The 22,360-nt window shown below is 35.5% G+C and overlaps 2 protein-coding genes across 2 annotated transcripts; one reads left to right on the top strand and one right to left on the bottom strand.

The window, feature by feature from the left end:
* Positions 1 to 3,946: 3,946 nt before the first annotated feature.
* Positions 3,947 to 5,416, bottom strand: LOC108219303 (uncharacterized). Its single transcript, XM_017392674.1, has one exon. It carries the CDS (start codon positions 5,414 to 5,416, stop codon positions 3,947 to 3,949), a length of 1,470 nt encoding a protein of 489 aa, XP_017248163.1.
* Positions 5,417 to 7,611: 2,195 nt separating this feature from the next.
* LOC108205115 (glutamate--tRNA ligase, chloroplastic/mitochondrial) lies at positions 7,612 to 18,800 on the top strand. The gene is made up of 14 exons (XM_017374911.2): positions 7,612 to 7,760; positions 8,151 to 8,475; positions 8,561 to 8,679; positions 10,193 to 10,314; positions 12,284 to 12,466; positions 13,654 to 13,772; positions 14,129 to 14,177; positions 14,276 to 14,377; positions 14,481 to 14,583; positions 14,710 to 14,773; positions 14,991 to 15,105; positions 15,790 to 15,890; positions 18,183 to 18,339; positions 18,412 to 18,800. The coding sequence occupies exons 2-14, from the start codon at positions 8,177 to 8,179 to the stop codon at positions 18,637 to 18,639; spliced, it is 1,761 nt and encodes a 586-aa protein (XP_017230400.2). The 5' UTR covers positions 7,612 to 7,760; positions 8,151 to 8,176; the 3' UTR covers positions 18,640 to 18,800.
* The last annotated feature ends 3,560 nt before the right edge of the window (positions 18,801 to 22,360 follow it).

The following is a 22,360-nucleotide window of genomic DNA, read 5'->3' as shown; positions in this document are numbered from 1 at the left end:
CTTTGCGTTCGTACAATTCACAACAGCATTGTACATTACCAGATCTAGAGATTCAACCAAAATCAGTTGAAGAGTGTCATCTAAGTTCATCTGTTCACTCTCTTCATCTGTGTACTTAGAAAGTTCTTTCAGGACAGTTTTATGAGGTATCAGCTCACCATCCGCTTCGTGTGCTAGTATGAGTTTCATCGGAGTAGAAACACCCTTGTTCAGAATCCCGATATATTTTTTGTTCGCAGTTCGGAGGAATAGTAATATGTGCCTCTTCCATAGGCCAAAGTGTTCTTTGCTGAACGGTGGGATTTTAATGCTACTGATCTTTTGTGTACTCATGTTTAAGGATTTAAAGTGAATAGTGTTTGGATGAGATTTAGAATTTGAAAGAAAAATAATATTAAATCAGAATTAATATTTGGAATAAAATTAATTCGAATAAAATATTATTTGGACGTTTCAGAGTGTGTATAAGATCTAATACGGTGTATTCGTATTAACCGCTCTAATACCAATTGTTAGGTCCAGATACGATTGTAGAAGGGGGGTTGAATACAATCGATACCAAATAATCGCGGAAGTAAATCTGATTGGAATATAACTTGTTAATCAGATTATAATTAATTAATATAACAATGTTTTAAGTCGTTATATAATTAACATGGTTCAGTTTTAATGTCCACTAATGTTCGTAGAATAAATTCGACAGGGTATATTCTAGATTAGTGATTAAAACAACCGGGTTATCAAAGCACAGAAAACTGTGGATATAACAAGCAAGTTATGAACAACTTGAAAGCTTTTCAAATGCTTTGATTTACAAAGTGATGAACACTTGAAACGAAGAATGGAATGCCATATATATAGGCAACCACATAAACTTGTAAGACAATTACAAGTTGTTGAGACAATATAAGCAAGGGCAAGACAAAAGCAAGGGGGAAAGACAATAAAACCAAGGGCAAGACAATCCAAAGCAAGGTAGGACAATTAAAAGAATTGTCTACCACTTCAATCACTTCGGCAGAAAGACAAAAGGAAACATTGTCTTGGCAGCCACTTGAAGATTCGGCAGGACAAAGTGCCATATTGTCTTGGCAGTTGACAATAATCAACTAGTAAGACAAATCAAAGTTTTGTCTTAAAAGCCTCTCTTTCCCACTTGCAATCATCGGTAACATAAATTAAACCAATGTCTTGGCAACCACTTTTAACTCTCGGTAGGACAAATCGATTGTTTGTCTTGTTGTTGCCATTTCACTTCATATAACAATTCGGCAAGACAAAAAGACATATTGTCTTGCAGGTGCTTTTGAGCCATGCCAACTGCTCGGGAAGACAAACCTTTGGTTTGTCTTGCCGAGTGGTTTAGGAGATTTCAATGTGATTTTATAATTAATATACAATAGACAATTATTCACTTAATTAAGTTAATCATATAATTTTATAAATTAAATTAATTCGAGGGTGAATTAATTCAATAAATAAAATACACACTTAATATAATTATTTGAGAAGTGAAATAATAATCTATAAAATATTTAATCACCTAAACTTCAGCAAGAAAAGCTTCCAGTCTTCTTGAAACTTTAATAACTTCGTCTTGAATTGTCGATCGACTGAACTACCACTTTTTCTTGACGTTGAATATTTAATCTGAGTAACTGGTACACAGATGTACTATCTGGTTAATCTGTATCTAGTTAAATCAAATATTCTTCGACAAATAAACAATAGAGATTTGGATTGTTCGTCGAGTCTTCGTCTTGTAAGTTCTTCTTCATTAAATGGAATCTTCTGTAAAACTAAAGTATAGAAACTTTATATCTTCTCAAGTCCTGGACATGCCACAAAAGATTATTTGTGCATAGAGGCTTGAACATATTAATGAACTTCTTTCAGTGGTGTGCAGCAGCATCCTAGAATTCTTCTGACATATAATTCCCATAAGTCATTTGACGTTATTCGTACGGATTCCGATAACTTACTATTTACTAAGCTTTCTTATCTGAGTTGAGTTGTACCTCTTAAACACAAATAGGCTGAACATATGCCTTTCACAAATGTATCATGTGTTATTTTCAGGCGCTGCAACGTGCCCTTGTGGCTTGAGAAATTTTTGAGCGCCGTCTCAATGCTCTCAAAGGTATGGAAATGGAACATGGCGGCTGCAGAGCGAGGATCCAGGATCTTGTGGAACTGGCTGACTCTCGGCTCAAAGCGTTTGAGAATCTGTAGCAAGAGTTCGATAATTTTGCTGCTCAAGTTAAAACCTTGGAAAGTGAAATGCATGAGGAAGCATTGAAGACTGTGAACCAGCAAGTGATGAAGGCTCGGGTTGAGACCATGCTGGAGTTTCAACGTGGAGAATGCTCTGCTGCAGATGTAGCTGATTCTGTGCGAATTTACAATGATGCATACCCCAAGGATTTACAATGCTCTGCGCGCTGGAAGGCAATGGTGATGTGTCCAAAAAGAAATCCTTTCCCGGTGGACAGTGATCGTCTGGTAGCTTTTGCTTTTAGTCAGTTTAGTTATTTCATCAAAACTCTATCCTGATTTGCTTATTTTCGAATAACTATGCTTCTGCATAAGTCGTAAACTTTTGTTAGCTCCGTTTCGCTTTTGGGCGGGGGCTGTTATGCTTTCGTTTTATTCTCAGACTTAGTTTGCTTGGTTAATCATGCGTACTGTCTTGTTGACGATGTTGCTCCCTTTATTAATATATCATTTGTTCTTGTTATTGCTTGGGTAATGTTGTTACTTGTTTAGTACTTTGGTGAAATGCTGGCTTTTCATGACTAGTTTTGTGTTTCGAGAATTTTCCTTGGCTTGCTCCTGCGTATTCGCATGATTTGTTGGCGTGTCATTGTTTCACTTTTGATTTCAAGTTTGCTGTCATGTATTTTATGTATCTATATCTTTCATTAGCAACGTAGTTTTACAAAGGACCGTCTCATTCTGGCTGCCTGTACCACGAATATGAATTATATGCAAAGTGATCGTATTTGCCGGTAGCATTTTTTTTAATTGGAAATTGCATGCATGTGGTGTCTCTTTCTGGAGAATTTTAAGCTGAATTAGGACAATGCGTTGCGATTTTATTTCTTAGCTTTATAAATGTGGACGCCGCTGATGTTGCTGGCTGATAAACGGCCGAAAGTGGGGAGTCAATATTATTGTTGTTTCTTTTTGTCTGCTAGCAAAAGTCGTCCTAGTCGCCGTAGTAATTTTCATGTATTGGCCTCTGTACTTTACCATTAAAGTGATCATTTGTTGTATACGTCAATTGAGTTGGTGTATCATATATTATAGCACTAAATTAATCATAACATGTGCACTTTGGGTCACATCAGCCCTTTAAATGTGTAGTAAATATGCATAATGAGAGTAAAAATTATCTAAGCCAACGAGCGCAATTAATTTTAAAGCAAATTGTAGGCATATGGTATATCATGGAATCAAACAAGGGTGTGAACACTAGAGGGGCACATATGCATATAATTAGACGATGATATGTTGGACGAAGGTACGAGCAGGTTTTATTGATTGATGTCAACTAGAGCATGGCAATTATTGCAAACACCAAGCAAATCCTAAGTGGCGAAAGGCCAAGCAAAAACAATCCTCCTAATGACATCTAGAATAAAAAGGGAAAGATAATAAAGCACATTACACGTGATATGCCTTTAAATGAAAAGCATTCCAGCTCCTTGGTACTTGTGATCCGTCCATTATGGACAATTGATATGCTCCTCGTCCGACCACAGCGTCTATCAAGTAGGTCCATTCCCACGCGTCAACAAATTTTCCTGCCGTCGTGTCCTCGTCTTTCTGTTGGCATCATGACTTCAGTAGGCAGGACAGCTTCTGTACCGTAGACGAGGCTGTAAGGGGTCTGTCCCGTCGAGGTCTTTGGCGTCGTCTTGTCGGACCAGAGGACCCAGGGCAACTACTCAACCCATCGTCCTTTACATGTCGTCAACCTCCTCTTAAGGTTATTGATGATGATCTTGTTGCTTGACTCAGCCCGTCTGTTTGCTTGCGAGTAAAGTGGTGTAGACTTGATCAGAGCAATGTTGTATTTCTTGCAAAATGCTTCCGTCTTGTCGCTTATAAACTCAGACCCGTTGTCACAGATGATTTCAGATGGTACTCCAAACTTGCACAATATGTTTCTCTTAATGAATGAGATCACCTCCTTTGATGTCACCTGTCGAAACGCCTCTGCTTCGCTCCACTTTGAGAAGTAATCTGTCATCGCCAACATGAAGACTTTCTGTCCAGGTGCTGGTGGCATCTTGCCAACGATATCCATCCCCCATTTCATGAAAGGCCAAGACGGTATCAATGCATGTAGGGGTTCTGACGGCTGGTGCAGGACAGGTGCATGTCGTTGACAGGCGTTGCATTTTTTGACAAACTTGAAGGCGTCCTGACGCAGTGTCGGCCAATAGTAACCCGTGCGTAGTACTTTCAGGGACAAGTTCCTTGCTGCCGTATGGTTCCCACATTCACCTTTATGGACATCTTGTAATACTAAATTTGCTTCTGTCTTGTTCAGACACCTCTTCAAAACTCCCGACGCTGACTTCTTGAACAGGACGCTGTCGACGACTGTGAAGCGTGAGGCTTTCATTCTTAGCGTCCTTGCTTCATGGGCACTAGTTGGCTGTTGTCCATGCAACAAGTAACCCTTGTAGATTTTTATCCAGGTGCCATCTTCATCATTTCCATTATGGATATCAAGAACCTCCATATCTTCTCCCACTACTTTCATCCTTTCCATTGCATGCTTCATGATGTGGACAATAGGTATACTCGTCGCGTTGAAGTTTTTGAAGACATCACCAAGTCCTGCCAATGCGTCTGCCTGTGTGTTGAGTTCCCTTGACACTTGTTGTATGTTGAAAGTATCGAATTTTCTTTGTAAGCCCCTGACCACTTCGAGGTAGGTCACCATCTTGCTATCTTTCGCCTCATAAGTGTCGTTAATGTGATTGACAATCAAAAGGGAATCACAGAAGACGTCAATGTTCTTTATGTCGAGATCATATGCAGTCGTCAGCCCAATGATCAATGCCTCATATTCGGCCTCATTGTTTGTAGCTTTAAATTCACAGCAGATGGAATATGCTATTGTATCCCCCTGTGGCGACTCAAGTACAAGCCCCAGTCCTGTCACGTTTACATTTGATGTTCCATCAGTATACAACGACCAAGATAGAATTTCTGCCTTCATCATGACCTGCCTATATTCCTCTTCGGCTTGTTGTAGTTGGCTTGGACTGAAGTCCACCACAAAGTCTGCCAAAGCCTGAGATATGATAGCCGTCCTTGCGTCATAAACGATGTCATATGTGCTGAGTCGTATAGCCCACTTTGTCATTCTTCCCGTCAACTCTGGTTTACTGAGAACCATTCGTAAAGGAAAGTTGGTCATGACATGTATTTTTTGGGACTCGAAATAATGTCGTAATTTAATAGATGCCATGGCTAATGCAAGAACTTACTTTTCAAGCAGTGTGTACCTTGTCTCCGTATCAACTAAGCTCTTGCTCACGTAATATATAGGTGATTGATTGTTATCAATTGCCTTGACGAGAACAGCGCTGGCATCATGGTCTGTGACGGAGAGGTAGACATACAGGTCTTCGCCTTCTACTAGTTTTGACAACAGGGGAGGTGTTGACAGATACCTCTTCAAGTCGTCCAGTGCTGATTGCAATTCTTTTTTGTTAACTCATCCTCTTCATGTTAACAGTGTAAACAAAAGTTCAAGGCTTAATTCTATAAAAAAAAATTGTGCATTACATGGTTAAGTAGATTACTAAATTCTTGCCTATTCTGTACAATTGGCGTTATATCGATAAACATCAAAATCCCCAAGACAAATTAAACCCCTAATTCACATATCCACTACAAACCCAATTAAAATTATTCACATAATATTCAAAGCATCACAAAACTAAAAAAAGTTCACTTCGAAACTCAATTCAACACAAACCACACTAATAACAAAGAGAGAGAGACATGGAGCGTTGGAAGTAGACTGCCGAGGCATCTTTGAATCCATTTGAAACCCTAGCTATACTTACAAGTATCAGAAGACTATTGGGGAGAAAATAATCACAACACTAATAAGTGGTAAGAATAAAATTGGGTTTTATATCATATTGCCCACCGAACTCGACAAAATATATCAAGTAACTACTCGATCTCCACGACGACTCATTTAAACCACTAAAATACTATTATATATCATTCCGTTAATTTTTCAAAAAAAAATTTGATGGCAGTGCTGATGTGGTAACGAAATTGTTGATGCAGTAATAGAAACCCGTTAACTTGAGAATACAATCAAAGAAAACACTGATATTCCAACTCAAACTTCTCAGACTATCTCAACTGTAACTTCAACTTGGATGGAAAATATAAATATAACGCTAATTATTCAAGTGAAACTAGTTAGTTGATGTATCAGATTTTTGGGAGTGTGGGATATGATACATTTTACAAATCAACAACCGCTAATCCTTGGATTTGAAAAAAAAAAGTTAACGGAATGATATATAATACTACTTTAGTTGTTTAAACGAGTCGCGGTGGAGATCGGGTAGCTACTTGATATATTTTGATGAGCTCGGTGGGCAATTTTATATAAAACCCGAGAAAAATTCCAACAAAAATGTAAATCACAAATAATCCGACAATGATGAGACTCCGGATATACAGTTGGGAAGGGAAAGCAAAGGATTTAGCGAGAAAACCAAAGATGTTTAACCCATAATTATTAGCCGGAAATCAAAATGTTAATCATTAATCTGAGATAATTTTAAGCCAACAATTTTAATCACAAATAAAACTCAGCAAAGCATACAAGGGCAATGATGAGGCTCCGGCTATATAAAGGGGAAGGGAAAGCAAAGGGTTCGGCGGGAAAACCAAAGATCTTTAACCCATAATTATTATCCGGAAATCAAAAAGTTAACCATTAATCTGAGATAATTTTAAGCCAATAATTTTAATCACAAGTATTTTTCTAATTTATCTTTTAGGACAAATTTTTTAATATTTATAATTTATTATGTATGAAATTATTAATATAATAAAATTAATAAATTATAAAACATTATAAATTACCTTTTAAAGTGATAACAATGAATGGAGGATAGAATAAAAGCCGGAGGAAGGTGAGGATGACTATAATTTTCACATTTATTCAAATTTAGCGTTATTGTTTGATATTTATTTATTTATATTATATCAATATCAATGCGATTGTTCCGTTTTCTATGAAAGAACCCTCCTAACTATTAAATATTAAATATTTTATTAATTAATAAAACTTCTACAAAATAACTTCCTCTTTTTTTTTTTTTGACAAATATGGCTTATAGCCTTACAAGTAAGTGTGTGTTGTCAGAATTCTCGGGGTGAGTCAGGGTCGAATCCAGGACCTAGGACGACAGAGGATAAGCTTTTAACCACTGAGTTATCCAACCGTGCTCTACCTTCCTCTTTTAAATAAAAGGTAAGAATTAATTTAAATTAATTAAAATATAAAATTGTTTACATTAAATTAAAAGGAAACCCGCCGACGGAACCCACTTCGAAACCGAAGCGGACCACTAGCCATGCACCGGCCGGCCCGGACCGCGGTCTAATTGCAGCAGCCTGCATACATACATATACGCGAGTCTGGTCGATTTAGGGCATTTATAAATTATACACACCCCACTGCATGCTGCTGTTTGTTCCATAAGGTACCCTTTTTGATGGAAACACACACTTGTGTGTGTATCTGTTTCTTCTTCTTATTACACTCCTAATCTTTTTTTTTTTCCCGGCTTTTGCTTCTTTTTCATTTGGGTATTATTATGTGATTTGGGTTTTTTTGATTTTATGTTCTTCAAGTCTATATCAAGATTTTGTGTCCACACACACTTGTGTGTGTGTATTATATGTTACAGCAAAATATATCTGAATATGAAATTGAAGTCAAAATTCATTCTTTAAGTTATATAAATGTGCACAATTATTGACCATTTGATGTAAGGAGCATGATTTTGTGTGTAGTTTATAGTGTAGAGAGTAAACAAATATGTGTATAGGAACTAGTTCTCTTAAATGAATTGATGTTGTGGTCTTTTCAGAATACATTCGAGTTGGAAATAATCAAATGGCTATTGTGTTTGAGAGGATGACACGGATGAGGTTTAGGTGCAGAATTACAGGGGTGGGTCCACCCCTTTTCCGTCAGGCATTCCCGATGTCATCAATGCTGCCGGATTGTCACCACAACAAAATCATATGCCTTATCCCTGCAAGCACTAAAAGATGTCTGTCAACAGTATCTACTTCGACATCATCCATTGAAAAAGATGACAACTTTGTTCGTGTTCGATTTGCGCCTTCTCCTACTGGCAATCTCCATGTCGGCGGTGCCAGAACTGCTCTCTTCAATTATTTATTCGCTAGGTTGTTTATTCCCTTCCTCATTTTCCTTTTGATTTTGCCAAGGTTTTCCCACTTCTGTTTCTTCTGAAATGATATACATTTTCAGGTCCAAAGGTGGGAAATTTCTTCTTCGTATAGAAGACACAGACTTGGAGAGGTCTACCAGGGAATCTGAAGAAGCCGTGCTGAAAGATCTTTCTTGGCTTGGACTGCATTGGGATGAAGGTTCATTTACCCTCTTTACTCACTTACTTCGGTTCTATGCTATTTTTGTATGACAACCTGGGATGAAGTTAGTGTTAATCACTTCGGGATTAATAAATTATGTTGATTTAAAATAGTTTTTTAACTTTGTGTGGTTGATACTGAGGTGTAATGATTGATCCTATCAACTTTGTTAGAATATACTAGAAACCAGTATACATGTTAGGTATTGATGTCATCGTATTTATAGCAAGAAGTGTTTAATTTGCAACATCAATCTCTTGACTGATATACAATAAAAAAAAGAGATTTTATGTGGGAATAATATTTTTAAGCTGTTACACCTTAGGTACACTATGGGAACGTAAAATCCAAATTTGTTGTTTGAGCTGTCCATCCATATAGTGCAAATTAATTTAGTGTTTTGATCACCATGTCTTCTGTTTTTCATGTAAAAGACTGAAATTACACCTAGGGGGGGGGGGGGGGGGGGGGTTAATAGGTGTATTATGGCTTATTATTAATTTTAATATTAATCAACTATTATAGCTGTTTGTTATTAAACTAGTCTGCGGTGCCTAAAACAATGGCTTATTGTTTTCAGTTTATCAGTGAATTATATCAAGCTATTAAGCATGCAATAACATATACGGTAAGGTGCAGTGAAGTAAATGAGGCACAAGAAGTTTTTGGCTTGTTTGACCCCTAGTTGCCTAAAACAATGGTTTATTGTTTTCAGTTTATCAGTGAATTATATCAAGCTATTAAGCATGCAATAACATATATGGTAAGGTGCAGTAAAGTAAATGAGGCACAAGAAGTTTTTGGCTTGTTTGACCCCTAGTTTTAGTGGTCTATATCCTGGTCCCTTACTAATGTTGTAAGAGAATATATTATTGCTGAAATGTTTTACAGAATAATAATATATCTCCTTTTAACCCAGTCACTTGCTATATTCCTTTGCAACTTGAGCCGACTGTAATTAGCTTGACACTGACTTAGCCTTGCAATCTGTTTCTTGAACCTCAGAATTCCTTGAGCTCCACTCCTTGAATTCCTTCGTTCTAATGCCACTAATTTACCCCGCTCCCTTGTTCACCAAAACTTGGGATTTACAAAGACCCTACTCGGGCTTAACATAGTCCCTCCATTTGACCAGCTAAGGCAAATGAGAAACAATGACTTAACAGTGTCAGTCCGTCCTTTAAAAAGTCCCATCATCTGACCAGCCGGATATTAGGGCTGAAGTTTTTTTTTAACACCCTATTCAAGGTTTAATTACTTGATAACACTATAGCTTGACTCACATGTGTACGAAGTTGCAACATGTTGTTTCTAAACATTCTTGGTATTTCAGTTATTTTTGCTACATTACTATGAGTAGACACTATCTACTGTTTTCTCATATTTTTTTAAATAAACTTTTTGATGGCGTGATTTCAGCCTTCTCATCACTGCGGACAATCTTCAAACTGGAATCAAGGGATAATATTATCAAAAATTACTAATAGTTTCATGTCTTTGAATTGTCAAGGCCCCGACATTGGTGGAAATTATGGTCCATATAGGCAATCTGAAAGAAATGCACTCTATAAGCAATATGCCGAGAAGCTTCTGAATTCTGGTCATGTTTATCGCTGCTTTTGTTCTAATGAGGTACTCCCTCCGTCCCTATTTATCTGTCCACTTTGGAAGTAAAAATTTGTCCCTATTTATCTGTCCATTTATATTTTCAAAACTAATTTAATGATAGTTTTTCAAATATATCTCCATAATTTCAATTTTCAAGGCTTGACTTATTTAAAACTTGGTTGAATTCATGTTTTCAAGACATAAAGTAGGGGTATTCCACCATTTTCAAGATATTAATTAGAGGTATTTAATGAAAAAGTTTATACAATCAATTATTCCTTGGTATGTGTTTTTTTTTCCAAAATGGACAGATAAAAAGGGACGGAGGGAGTATATATTACACCTGAATAATTTATTTGAGTGCATTATGAAGTAAACCATTTTTTAAGGGAATGCACCATTTTATCTCTTAAAACATTTTCATAAAAGGACCTACCGTAATTGTGTGGTAATCTTCTATTGTTACATAAAAAGTATGCTGCTGCTTTAGATAATCTTTTATATTACTTGCTGTGACCTTGAAAATATAGGAGATTCTTTTAAATTGCGGACCTACCCGCATTGTTCCCAAGTATGGTATAAATTGTATCTTTATGCTGATTGTTCGAGGTGAAATATGGGAAATCATTAATTTAAAATTGATTATGAATTAGGCTTCACTATTAAGTCACATGCTTTATTGAATTTTTCTGCAGCCTTTTGTACTTTTTTTATATGTTTTCTAATTTATTTATTTTTTTTGCTTCTTCCGAAGCATGTTATCCTTATTTTTCTTTGAGGGCTGACTAAAACAAGCTCACAGCTCTAAATTCTGAATAAGATTTTCTTTATATCATATCTTCTTATTTCTCATCATAAGATTTTAATTATCAGCTTTTCTGACTTCCACAACTCTAAATGTTTCCCATTAAGCTTGGGAAATAATATTCAGCCAGGCACACAACTTCTGCCTACATTGTTGATTGTTTATCCAAAAAATTTCTTCAGCCTTTTGTAATTTGTTCACCTCTTTGTTTTTTGTTCTACTTTGTTTCTATAAAAATATATATAGGTATTATATGTCTTTTGTAATTCATTCACCTCTTTGTTTTTTTTTGTTCAACTTTGTTTCTATAAAAATTTATATAGGTATTATATGTCTTTTTTGCTTCTCAACTCTCAAGCATTTTATCCTTTATTCTCTCTTTACACTGACTACAACAAGCTTGCGGATCTAATAAATGGTTTTTTAAATGTGCTTTTTAACCTCTGTAACTCTAAATGTTTCTCACTAAGCTTGGGTAATGAGCAAACTTTTACTCTGTAACCTCTTTTTTCCTAATATAATAGTTGTTCACTATATATGTTTGGGTGTAAAATCACCTTTTTGGGGGTAATAATACAGTGTAACACATAGAAATAATTCTTTACTAGTAAATTATTAGATTGTTAAGTTTGATGCATGATAATTTTGCTCATGCAAAGATAATGTCATATATGCTACTTCTGTCTCGGGTAATGAAGATTTTAGTGGGCAATATTCTTTATTTTGTAAGATCAATTTAGGCATCTTATATTAGGTGCAGTTGAGTTGATATAGGTTCTAATGTTCTATAAAGGGATGTTCACCATGTAGTCTCCTTTTATCTAGAAAATGTTACATTTGCACTTCATGCCAAGCAACAGTTGAATCGCAGAGTGATAGACTTCTTTATATATTCAAGAACTGTCATTTATGTTAAACAATGGTTAATGGGATGTTCTCCTAATAATATAATATACTATATAACATATGTGAGATTGTCCTGGTTGCCTCTTGGCATGTAATATCTGTGCGTGACTGTTATTCTGCCTTACCCGCCTGTTGGTTATATTGTCTTGACCACAATACTAATCATTTTGCACTTCTTTCATTGTAGTAACCATTTATCTTTCTGTACTACAGGACTTTAATGTACATTACTGCTAATTATTTCAATGTTATATTTATCCACCGCCACTTTTACCTCTGTAGGAGCTGGAAAAAATGAAGGAGATTGCCAAGTTAAAGCAGCTGCCTCCAGTATACACCGGAAAGTGGGCTAGTGCCTCGGATGAAGAAGTGCAAGAAGAAATTCGAAAGGGGACCCCATTTACATATAGATTCCGTGTGCCCAAGGAAGGGAGTCTGAAAATTAATGATCTTATTCGAGGGGAAGTGAGTGCTATAGTTCTTTAATCGAATTTCACTATTAGAACTTAAAAGTGATGCATATTAAATCTAGGGTCCCGGTCCCTAGCATATGTGTGTTAGGGACCTGTTAAAAATCATACAGCTTTCTGGCCGCTGGATATGCTGATGCATATCCAGCGGCCAAGATTAAAACAAAATTTTAGTATGTCCAGCGCTTTTTTAGCGCTGGACGGGGGAAATCCATTTTTCCCACGTACAGCGCTTTTTTAGCGCTGGACAGGGTTTCCCCCGTCCAAAAAAGCGGTGGACGGGGGAAATCCATTTTTCCCACGTACAGCGCTTTTTTAGCGCTGGACAAGGTTTCCCCCGTCCAGCGCTAAAAAAGCGCTGGACATATTAAAACTTTGTTTTAATCCTGGCCGCTGGATATGCATCCAACGGCCAGGGAGCTGTATGATTTTTAACAGGTCCCCAGCATACATATGCTAGGGACCTGGACCCTTAAATCTAATATCCCAGTAGAAACTTGAAAGTGCTGCATATATCGAATTAGCTGTAAATTTTACTATTGTAATCAGAAAGAAACTTTTTATACTAAGTCTAAAGTTGAAGCCTCATAGTTTTTGGTTGTATAATTTATTAACTTGTTGGGGCATGGGTGAGGGGGGATATCACTTAGTTGCGTGTTGCTGTGCCTGTGTTGTAGTTATGAGTTTAAAACCCACTGGTTGTGCTGTGCCAAAAGGGAAATAGACACTTAAAGAAAAAAGTTTATTATGATCTATGTGCATCAATTGTCAGGGTGTTAGGAAACCACCCTAATGTCGGGTTCTCAATTAACACTAAACATTGAGTTAGTCATGCCACAGTCTTTGTTTTGTAGTACCCTGATGAATACACAATTTTTAATCTCAGTGTTCTACTCTCTTTAGTGATGGTAATAACTTTATTAATGAATGTAATTTTTGGAGAAGTACTTTTGGGAATGTTGTCCTTGTAAAACAATTTGAAATACTCAGAAATTAACTTACTTGTGGATTTTACATTGATTGGTTCAAGCAACGTTGCTTCATTCTTTAAGTTGCCCACCCTTGTGTTTTGCTTGTTGTGTGAAGGGTCAGGGTGTGCCATCATATATCATATATTTAAAAAAAATTGTGATTAATAAAACTTGAATATTTTTGGTAATATGGTTTGATAGTGGAATGAAGGTTAGCTGGAACTTGGATACACTTGGAGATTTTGTCGTAATGAGAAGCAACGGTCAACCTGTTTACAATTTTTGTGTTACGGTGGATGATGCTACCATGGCTATCTCACATGTTATAAGGTACGGTTAATATTGTACTTATGTCAATATTTCATTTTCTCCTTACTGGATATTTTACCTGATGTCACATTGGATCTGCTTTGTCTTCTACTTACTGAAAACGAAGTAATCCAGTTTCATCTCTTCTTTAAGCTGCTAATATCTTTTGATGTGGATAAGACCTTTTTTTCTGCAAAGCACATAGAAGATAAACAACAACAACAATATTAATGATAAATTGTTTCTGGATTACTTTAATGTCAAGCCCCACAAACTGAAGTCAGGATGCAACCAAAGCTGAATTTTGTGACTGCAATTATTTTTCTTATATCTTTATTTTACTTAATATGACTGTCCCTTTTAAATACGAAATTCAGAGCAGAAGAGCATTTACCAAATACTTTAAGACAAGCATTGATATACAAGGTATTTGACCTTTTTTTAAGTTATTTTATATTTTTTTTGTGCATGATGTCTTTCTTTTGGTAAGAAGTTGATTAGTTATCATATTTATTTTCTTACAGGCACTTGGGTTCCAAATGCCTTACTTTGCACATGTTTCTCTAATACTAGCCCCTGATAAGAGTAAGCTATCAAAACGACACGGTGCTACTTCAGTTGGTCAGGTATTTTACTATATAACCATATAACCAGCAACACTCGTTTTATATGCTTGATTGATTCTAGCCTATTTAAAATCGCTTGCCTCCTTGTCTTACACTACAACAGTTCAAGGAGATGGGATATCTTCCTAACGCAATGGTGAACTATCTAGCACTGTTGGGTTGGGGAGACGGCACTGAAAATGAGTTTTATACCCTTGAGCAACTAGGTAGGTTATCATTGACACGTGTGTGCTCCTTTATGCATATCTGCTTGTACAATAGGTCAAGTTGTACTTTCAAAATTTTGAAATTGGGTGCATGACTATTATTTGTTTTTCCCATATTGTGTACAGTTGACAAGTTCACTATCGAGCGTGTGAACAAACATGGAGCAGTGTTCGATTCAACCAAGTTCAGGTGATAATGGTTTATGCCAGATTGTATACATTTTTAAGTTCTAATTGCAGCTGGGGGATTTATTTCTTTTTCGAACCAGCTTTTGTACTTTGAATAATGTGCTTTTTGTAGTTCAATTTCCTTTTCTGATACTTGTGCCTAATTATCTTAATTATGCGAAGGCATTTTCTCGTTCCATAGCTTCCTAAATATTTCTACATATACTTGTTTTACTAAGGTGGATGAATGGCCAATACCTGAAGTTACTTGCACCACAAGAGTTAGCCAAGCTTCTCGGTCATCATTGGAAGAGAACTGGGATCCTCATGGAATCAGAGGGGCTATTTGTCGAGGTACCATTTTACCTACCATGTATCTGAATTTTCTCTTAAAATTATTGAACTTTATATGCTCATATCCACAGTATTAAGCAACCCAGCTATGGCTTCACGATCAAATGCCTATACATCTTTTTTTTTCTCGATATATATTGTGCTAAGGATGAGAATACTTTCTTTATGGGCGGTTTGAAATTTTACATTATTGTGCTCCTTTGGCAGTTGTGCTGTATAAAATTAATATACTCTATGATGGCAATTTAGCATTCTGGGGAAGTTTAATTTTCTGTAATGCATTACAATGTTACCATTGACAATAATTCCTGTATATATCCAAGTAAAATTTATTCACTAGTGTAAAAGCTCTCAATCACTTAGACATGCCTAACGAAATGTACTATGTGCAACACATGGGTATAACCTGATGCTTATGTTCTTATGATACAACACTGGTCGTGCAAAGGAATGACTGATATGCTAAGCTTGCTTCAAATTAATTTAATTCATGTTTCAATTGAATAAGGTTTTTTTGAGGTCTTTTGTTATTTTTTGTTTTATTAATATCTTTGGGTTATTTATATCCATACATTGAATTATGTCTTCTCAAAAAGCATGCTTAAAGATGTATGTTTTTTCTTTTTAATTCTAATGCTTTAACATAGTCAATGTATGAAAGTCATAATAAATATGCATGAACAGGAGGCTGTTGAACTTTTAAAAGATAAAGTCGATTTGATAAGTGACTCAGAGAATGCACTCACAAATTTTCTTTCCTACCCTCTGTTCGAGACTCTGTCAAGGTATGTGTCTTTACTATATCAATGTTGATTAAATTTGCCTAAACAGCTAAAAGAAGTGCTTCAGACGCTTGTTGATACTTGGTACTAACACAGTGATCATTGTATTCTGTTGAGGGGAAACCTAATGGTGTTTTTTGCTACTGATGGACTAACGATATCATGCATATTGTCATTGACAATTAATTTTTTTATACAATTTACTTTTATATAATACCAAGATATAAAGCAAAACTAATTGTTCAGACACCAGCAATAATTGAAATATAGATGATTATATAATAAGAAATAGGATGACTGAATCAGATATACTCCAAAGTGGACAACCATTATAATTATGGGTTAGTTATCAAACTCATTATTCAAATCGTTTGATAATATCAAGCATGCCACCAATCTTCACAAGGTCTCACTTGACTCACTAAAATGACTTAATATATCAAGTATCACTTGACTTGATATATCAAGTAGGTCACTACAGTTAACTTCATTCAATTTTTTGACCAAATACTTGATGCATGGGCCATTGACGTGTCGTGTGATATGGTGCCGAGTCGGATATTGAACAAATAAAGACAGAAATTGGAAGCACTTTGTCTGTGAAAATAAAAACATTTTGACGGAAAACAAAATCATTTAATTGATGTGATTATAGTTTTTATATGTGTTAAAAACCATATTACTGTTCATGTATGGATTTTCTGCCTTTATTTGTCCAAATATCAAACTTAGCACCAAACTCACATGCCATGTGAACGTCATGACCCATCTATTATGTATTCTATAAAAGTATTTGAATGAATTTAACGGTAGTGACCTACTTGATATTTGTGAGTCAAGTGAAGTGACCTACTTGATATTATTGAACGATTTTGATGATGAGTTTAATAATTAACCCTTATATTTACTGGTGTTTAATTTGTAATAGGTAGGGTTGTCAAACGCATAATTCGGTTACAAATCTGCCTATATGCGAATCCGAAAATGAAAATCTATATTTGAATCTGATGATGTTTTGGAAAAAATATCCGTATCTGACGGATAATTTCCGAGCCGTTTTAAAATATCCAGATTTTTTTACTTTAATCAAAAAATAACGTAATAATTTATTTTATTTTAAACAATAACAATTAAAATATGAAACATTTTTAATAAAATATCCTATATTAGTATATAATATATATGTAATACAAGCCCTGACCCTTAATTCTTTCACAACAGCATCCTTTTCATCCAACGTCCTAGTTTGCCCCTTAAGCTTTTGCGCCATATCTTCAGGATGTGGCCTCAATAATAAATCAAGTGCCCCCTTCATTTGCTGTTCTGAAGTTGAGGTACAAGTTGTATATGTGACTCTCTTTTGCAGAATCTAGATCTCCTCAAAATCTTTTAAATCTGATCCCAGATTTTTAAATGCTATTTCCTGATCCTCTTTGGCATGTGTCTCTTGCCAGCCATGCACTCTCTAGTCTCTTTTTTCCCCTCTGATTGAACTTTTGGACAGGCATTTGTTCAACCTCCAATTACATGTTCTTTCACTCTGTAAACTCCTCCGTTGTTTCTTTCCCTTTTTGACGTCATTGGAAGCTGAAATGGTCTTTTAATTTGGGCTTTCAAGTCTTATTTTTATTTTTGGTTGGTACTACTGGGCCTTAAAATTGACCTAAGAACATTAATTAATTAATTGTGCGCTTAGCTTAACTGAAGCGCGCTTTTCTATCGCTTTGCGCTTCAACGCCACAAGTGCGCGCCTGAACCTTTTTTATATATGTTGAACCTTCTCAATATATATAAAACGTTTTAAGCCTAGTAAGTGTGTGCTTGACTGAACCTATATTTATATTCTGGTTGAATTTATTCTGATACATGTGTACGTGCACAGACATGCACACAAATAAGAACACCATGTACCAGGTTCAATTTTCTTTGCTCTATTATGGTGGACTGGATGATTTGCAATAAGTGGAATGGATGATTTGCAACTTATTGATAAGACTGCATTTTTCTGCAAAATTTTGTACTGGGTGATTTGCAATGCTTATGGTTGTTGCTGCATTCTCTGCACAAAATTCACATATACTATTTAGTTTCTATTCCTCAATCATTCGGTAATGTACAAAAAAGACCCCGCAATAGTTCAAATACTTGGAAATTCCCTCTTTAGCTCACTACTATCTCAGCCATGGTTCTTGTGATTGAGATCTTTATATGGACTTGTATATATGCTTATGTGTACCTCGATAGTGAAGCTCTCATTATTCTCTGGTGCAACTTAATAATGTATGTTGTTTGCAGTTCTGAAGCCAAACCTGTATTAGGAGATAGCCTTTCTGAATTTGCAAATAGCTTATTAGCTGCCTACGACAGTGGCGAGCTCTTTGATGCACTGAACCAAGGAAAACCTGGATGGCAGAATTGGGTGAAAAGCTTTGGAAAATCAGTAAAGCGGAAGGTTAGTTTAGTTTCCATATTTACTCTTGTCCATCTGGTACCAAAGTTGTAATAAATTTCATTTACATGGCAGGGCAAATCTCTCTTTATGCCACTCCGAGTTCTGCTAACAGGAAAGCTTCATGGCCCAGATATCGGAGCTTCTGTGGTTTTGCTGCATACTTTAGGAAGTGGTGATATTGTAGCATCTGAAATAGGGTTTGTGACATTGGAAGAAAGGATCAAGTTGCTAAAAGAAGTTGAATGGAAATCTTTCAACAACAATCAGACTGTCTTGGAGCCGGCCATCATATCTCAATAACAAGTCATTTTTACTTCAAACATGAGCTATCTTTGCAACTTGCTGTGCTGTGAGATTCTGATTAGATAGGATATTAGTGAGCTCAGACATCTAGCATCCATAGGTTTGTTAATAATCCTGAATGAAATGATGATCACAAGAAATAAGCTGCATGGTCAGCCACTTCTGGTCTTCCGTAGATTCGTAGGTTGCTCATTTTTTTTAAAAGATGAGTTGCTATATCAAATTACAAAAAAAAATGGATAAGTTATACTCAGTTAAGGCTTTAATCCAGCCACTTTGACAAACTCAAGCTTGTTTTTAGAAGTGCTTACTGCCAAAAAAACCTATTAACCTTTCCCTTTTTTTGTGAATTAACCGTCGATGTTTTTTATTGACAAGTTTAACCAACAAGCTTTTAAAAATCACGTGAATATTAATCATGGTTAACTTAGGATCTGACGTGGCTAATGTTTGTCATGTCATTACTTGCCACTTGTAAAGTTTAAAAAAATCATAAAATCAAAAACCCATTAAAACTATAAAATCAATTTCTATAAAATCAAAATCCCCCTTCACTCTCTGCTCTTCGCTGTAATCATTACTCTGCTCTCTCGTTGTTGTTCTCTCTACTCTTCATTCCATATGGTAAGCTCATATTTGATTCTTCCTCTCATTTGGTTTATATGCTGATTAGGGATTAGGACTGGACTTGTTTAAAGTTCAATAAAGCTTCGATTAGCTTCGTTTTATATTGGTTTTATATTGTTATTAGCTTGCAAACGTAGTGATTTTGTTAATTAGGGTTTATGATTAGTGTTGTATGTCTATTAACTAATTAGTGTTTTTACGAGCTGGGGATGATTTGGGTTTGTATTATATGATTGCAGATATACGAACGGAGGAGGGTTGTAAGTGTTTAAGATTCATCTGGAGGCAGTATACGGTCATTATCCCAATTTCCAGTGGACCCTGATAAATGTAATATATTAGATGGGTCCTGTTCCACAGCAACCACGTGTTAGTAAGGGTTATCTAACACACTGTACGGGGGCCATTGGATTTATATTTCAAGGGCTTAGATCCAATTTTTGGTTTTTAATGTATCCGCGGTTATTTTCCGCGGAAGGGAGAACTCCCTATCCGCAGTTATTTACCGCGGAAGGGAGTTTTCCCTATCCGCGGTTTTTTATAGCGGATACATTAAAATCTCAGATTGAATCTGAGCCTTTGAAATATAGATCTAACGACCCCCGTACAGTGTGTTAGATAACCCTTATTTAACACGCGGTTGTCAAGGAACAGGACCCATATTAGATATGGTGATCGACTTTGAAGATGAAGGTAAGAAGTCTGGTGCTGTGTTTAATTATGAATATGAAGTTTCTTCATATGTTTACAAGATGGATCATGTGAAATTGTTGAATGATAAAGACTTAACGAAAATGTTTGCTAGACTAAATGAGAAGAAGTTGATAGATATATGAGTAGGTACCATCACTACTAGAATTTAGTCCATAGTCATTGGTTTTTGACCAATGTCTATGCACTTCACTAACTGATGTCTAAGTTTGTGATGTTACATGAGGGCCTAAGTCGACCGATGTCTATACAATGATGTTTATCCTACTTTTCTAGTAGTGCATGGTCAAGCCTAATCAGTGTATAAGTAGGTTTTACGACTTAGAGAATAAAATAAGGAGGGGGATAATGAGGAACTAAAGGGATGGATGAGCAAGGGGATGATCACGAGGTAGAAGCTATGGAGGAGGGGGATAATCATAAGATAGATGCTATGGAGTAGGGGGATGTAGATGGAGGTAGATTTGTGAAGGAAGTTATGTGTGCATGGTATTAGTGCCGTATACCATGAAAATGGGAATCTAGATGATTGTGTGCATCGGTGTTATATGAAGGACAGATAAAAAAAAGATATACAATTGTTACTTGCAACCAGTGAAAGGCTCCAACATGTGGCCGGAAAGAAGCATACAATCTATGGTTTTACTGTGGAGAGAAGAATGCCAGGCAGACCAGAGAAGGCAAGGAGAAAGGAATTTGATGAGGATGGAAAAGGTTTCAATTACACTTCTTTAATAACAGAAACACTCATAGTCAGCAAAAAATTCTAGAAATAAACTATAGTCACTGTGGAGTCCCTGGACACAACTAGAAGACATGTAAAATCCACCTAAAATGATGAACCCTCAACCAAAGAAGATACTTGGCAAGCCAAGGGTGGAGAAGCCTATAACATGTGTTGCTCTCAAGAAAATACAACCAAGAAAGTTTGCAAACATGGGATATTGCTTATGCATTGATCCAAAAACTGTGAAAACCTATTTGAATGTAAGTTTGTGTGTTTTTTTTTTCTTCTGTCCATGTGCCTTGCATAGTTTTTCGACATGTATTATTTACATGTTTTTCAAAGAGGGTTATTTGATTCAAAGTGGAGAAACTAACGTCGAAGAATTTCAAACTCAAACGTTGAATCTTGCCACTATTATTCACCGAAAGATGCTCATCCAGCCGCACAACCCAATTAGTATAATGTGGATTATCAACGAAAATATTAAATTTTTGTCTAACGATATCCTTATGATAAGTTTTTGGTTCTATCCGGATGATTTGAAGGAATTATGAATTTTATGTTCGGATAATTTGAAAATATTACTGAATTTTATTATATTAATTTTATTTTATGAATATATTACTGCAATAGAATTAGAAAGAACTCTTATTCAGTTAAAAAAATTTAAAAAAAATAATCAAATATTTTTTTGACAAAAATATTGTTGTTTGATGGTTATTTTAATAAAGAAACTACTCTAATTACTCTACCATGTCACGTGGACTAACTTGGTTTTCCAGTTAACAATCATTATTAACGTCATTACCGATTTTTTGCTTGAATTTTAAAAGCTTGTTGGTTAAACATGTCAATAAAACACATTGATGGTTAGTTAGGAAAAAAAAAAAAAGCGAAAAGGTGTTAATAGGTTTTTGGCGGTAAGCTCGTTTATACAATAAATAGGGAATCGTTTTGTATATCTATTAAACTCCAAGGAGGGTAAGCAAATAAATATTATATGCATCATATAATATATTATATGCGTCATATAAGCTAATAATTAAAAAAAACTAATGAATACAAACATGATTAGATAAAATTCTACAATCTGTAACTTCTAAATATGCTTCGTCAATGCCATATAAAACATGAATAGTAAATATAATAAATAAATCTTATCTCATTTATCATTATATCGCATAAGTCATATTATTTTCAGAGTTCGGCTCACCGAAATCCTGATGTGTCTACTATGCCTATCTGACCTTCCCTATTAGGCTCTCAATCCAGGTTGCTCAGTGTCTACTATGCCTATCTGACCTTCCCTCTTAGGCTCTCAATCCAGGTTGCTCAGCTATCCTGATGTTTCTGCTATGCCTCTCTGACATTCCTTTTTAGGCTCTCAATTGTTTAGGAGATATCTACCACAGCTGCTATGTAATATGACTTAATTTATATAATTCTAAATAGATAAATTTGTTTATGATATTTTATTGATGAATATATTTTTTTGATATAAATCGTAGAATAGAGTTTTTAGTCCGACATTAGAATTGTGGATGTAAAAAGAAATTCAAAATAGCTCGTTCTCATTTATGAAGGGTTCTCTGCTATTACAATTATTTCCTACTATCTTTGGATTAATGTCATATAAAACATGAATTGTAAATA

Source organism: Daucus carota, chromosome 1 (genome assembly GCF_001625215.2).
Source record: "Daucus carota subsp. sativus chromosome 1, DH1 v3.0, whole genome shotgun sequence".
Lineage (NCBI taxonomy): Eukaryota > Viridiplantae > Streptophyta > Magnoliopsida > Apiales > Apiaceae > Daucus > Daucus carota.
Note: the sequence above shows the minus strand (reverse complement) of the source record. Positions and strands in the feature narration are given on the sequence as shown.

Bases quoted from the DNA above. Each gene is read 5' to 3' on its own strand.
- LOC108219303 (XM_017392674.1), bottom strand. From the start codon at position 5,416: ATGGTTCTCAGTAAACCAGAGTTGACGGGAAGAATGACAAAGTGGGCT.
- LOC108205115 (XM_017374911.2), top strand. From the start codon at position 8,177: ATGGCTATTGTGTTTGAGAGGATGACACGGATGAGGTTTAGGTGCAGA. The intron at 8,476-8,560 runs GTTGTTTATTCC...ATACATTTTCAG, and splicing joins TTCAATTATTTATTCGCTAG to GTCCAAAGGTGGGAAATTTC. The intron at 14,774-14,990 runs GTGATAATGGTT...TGTTTTACTAAG, and splicing joins TTCGATTCAACCAAGTTCAG to GTGGATGAATGGCCAATACC.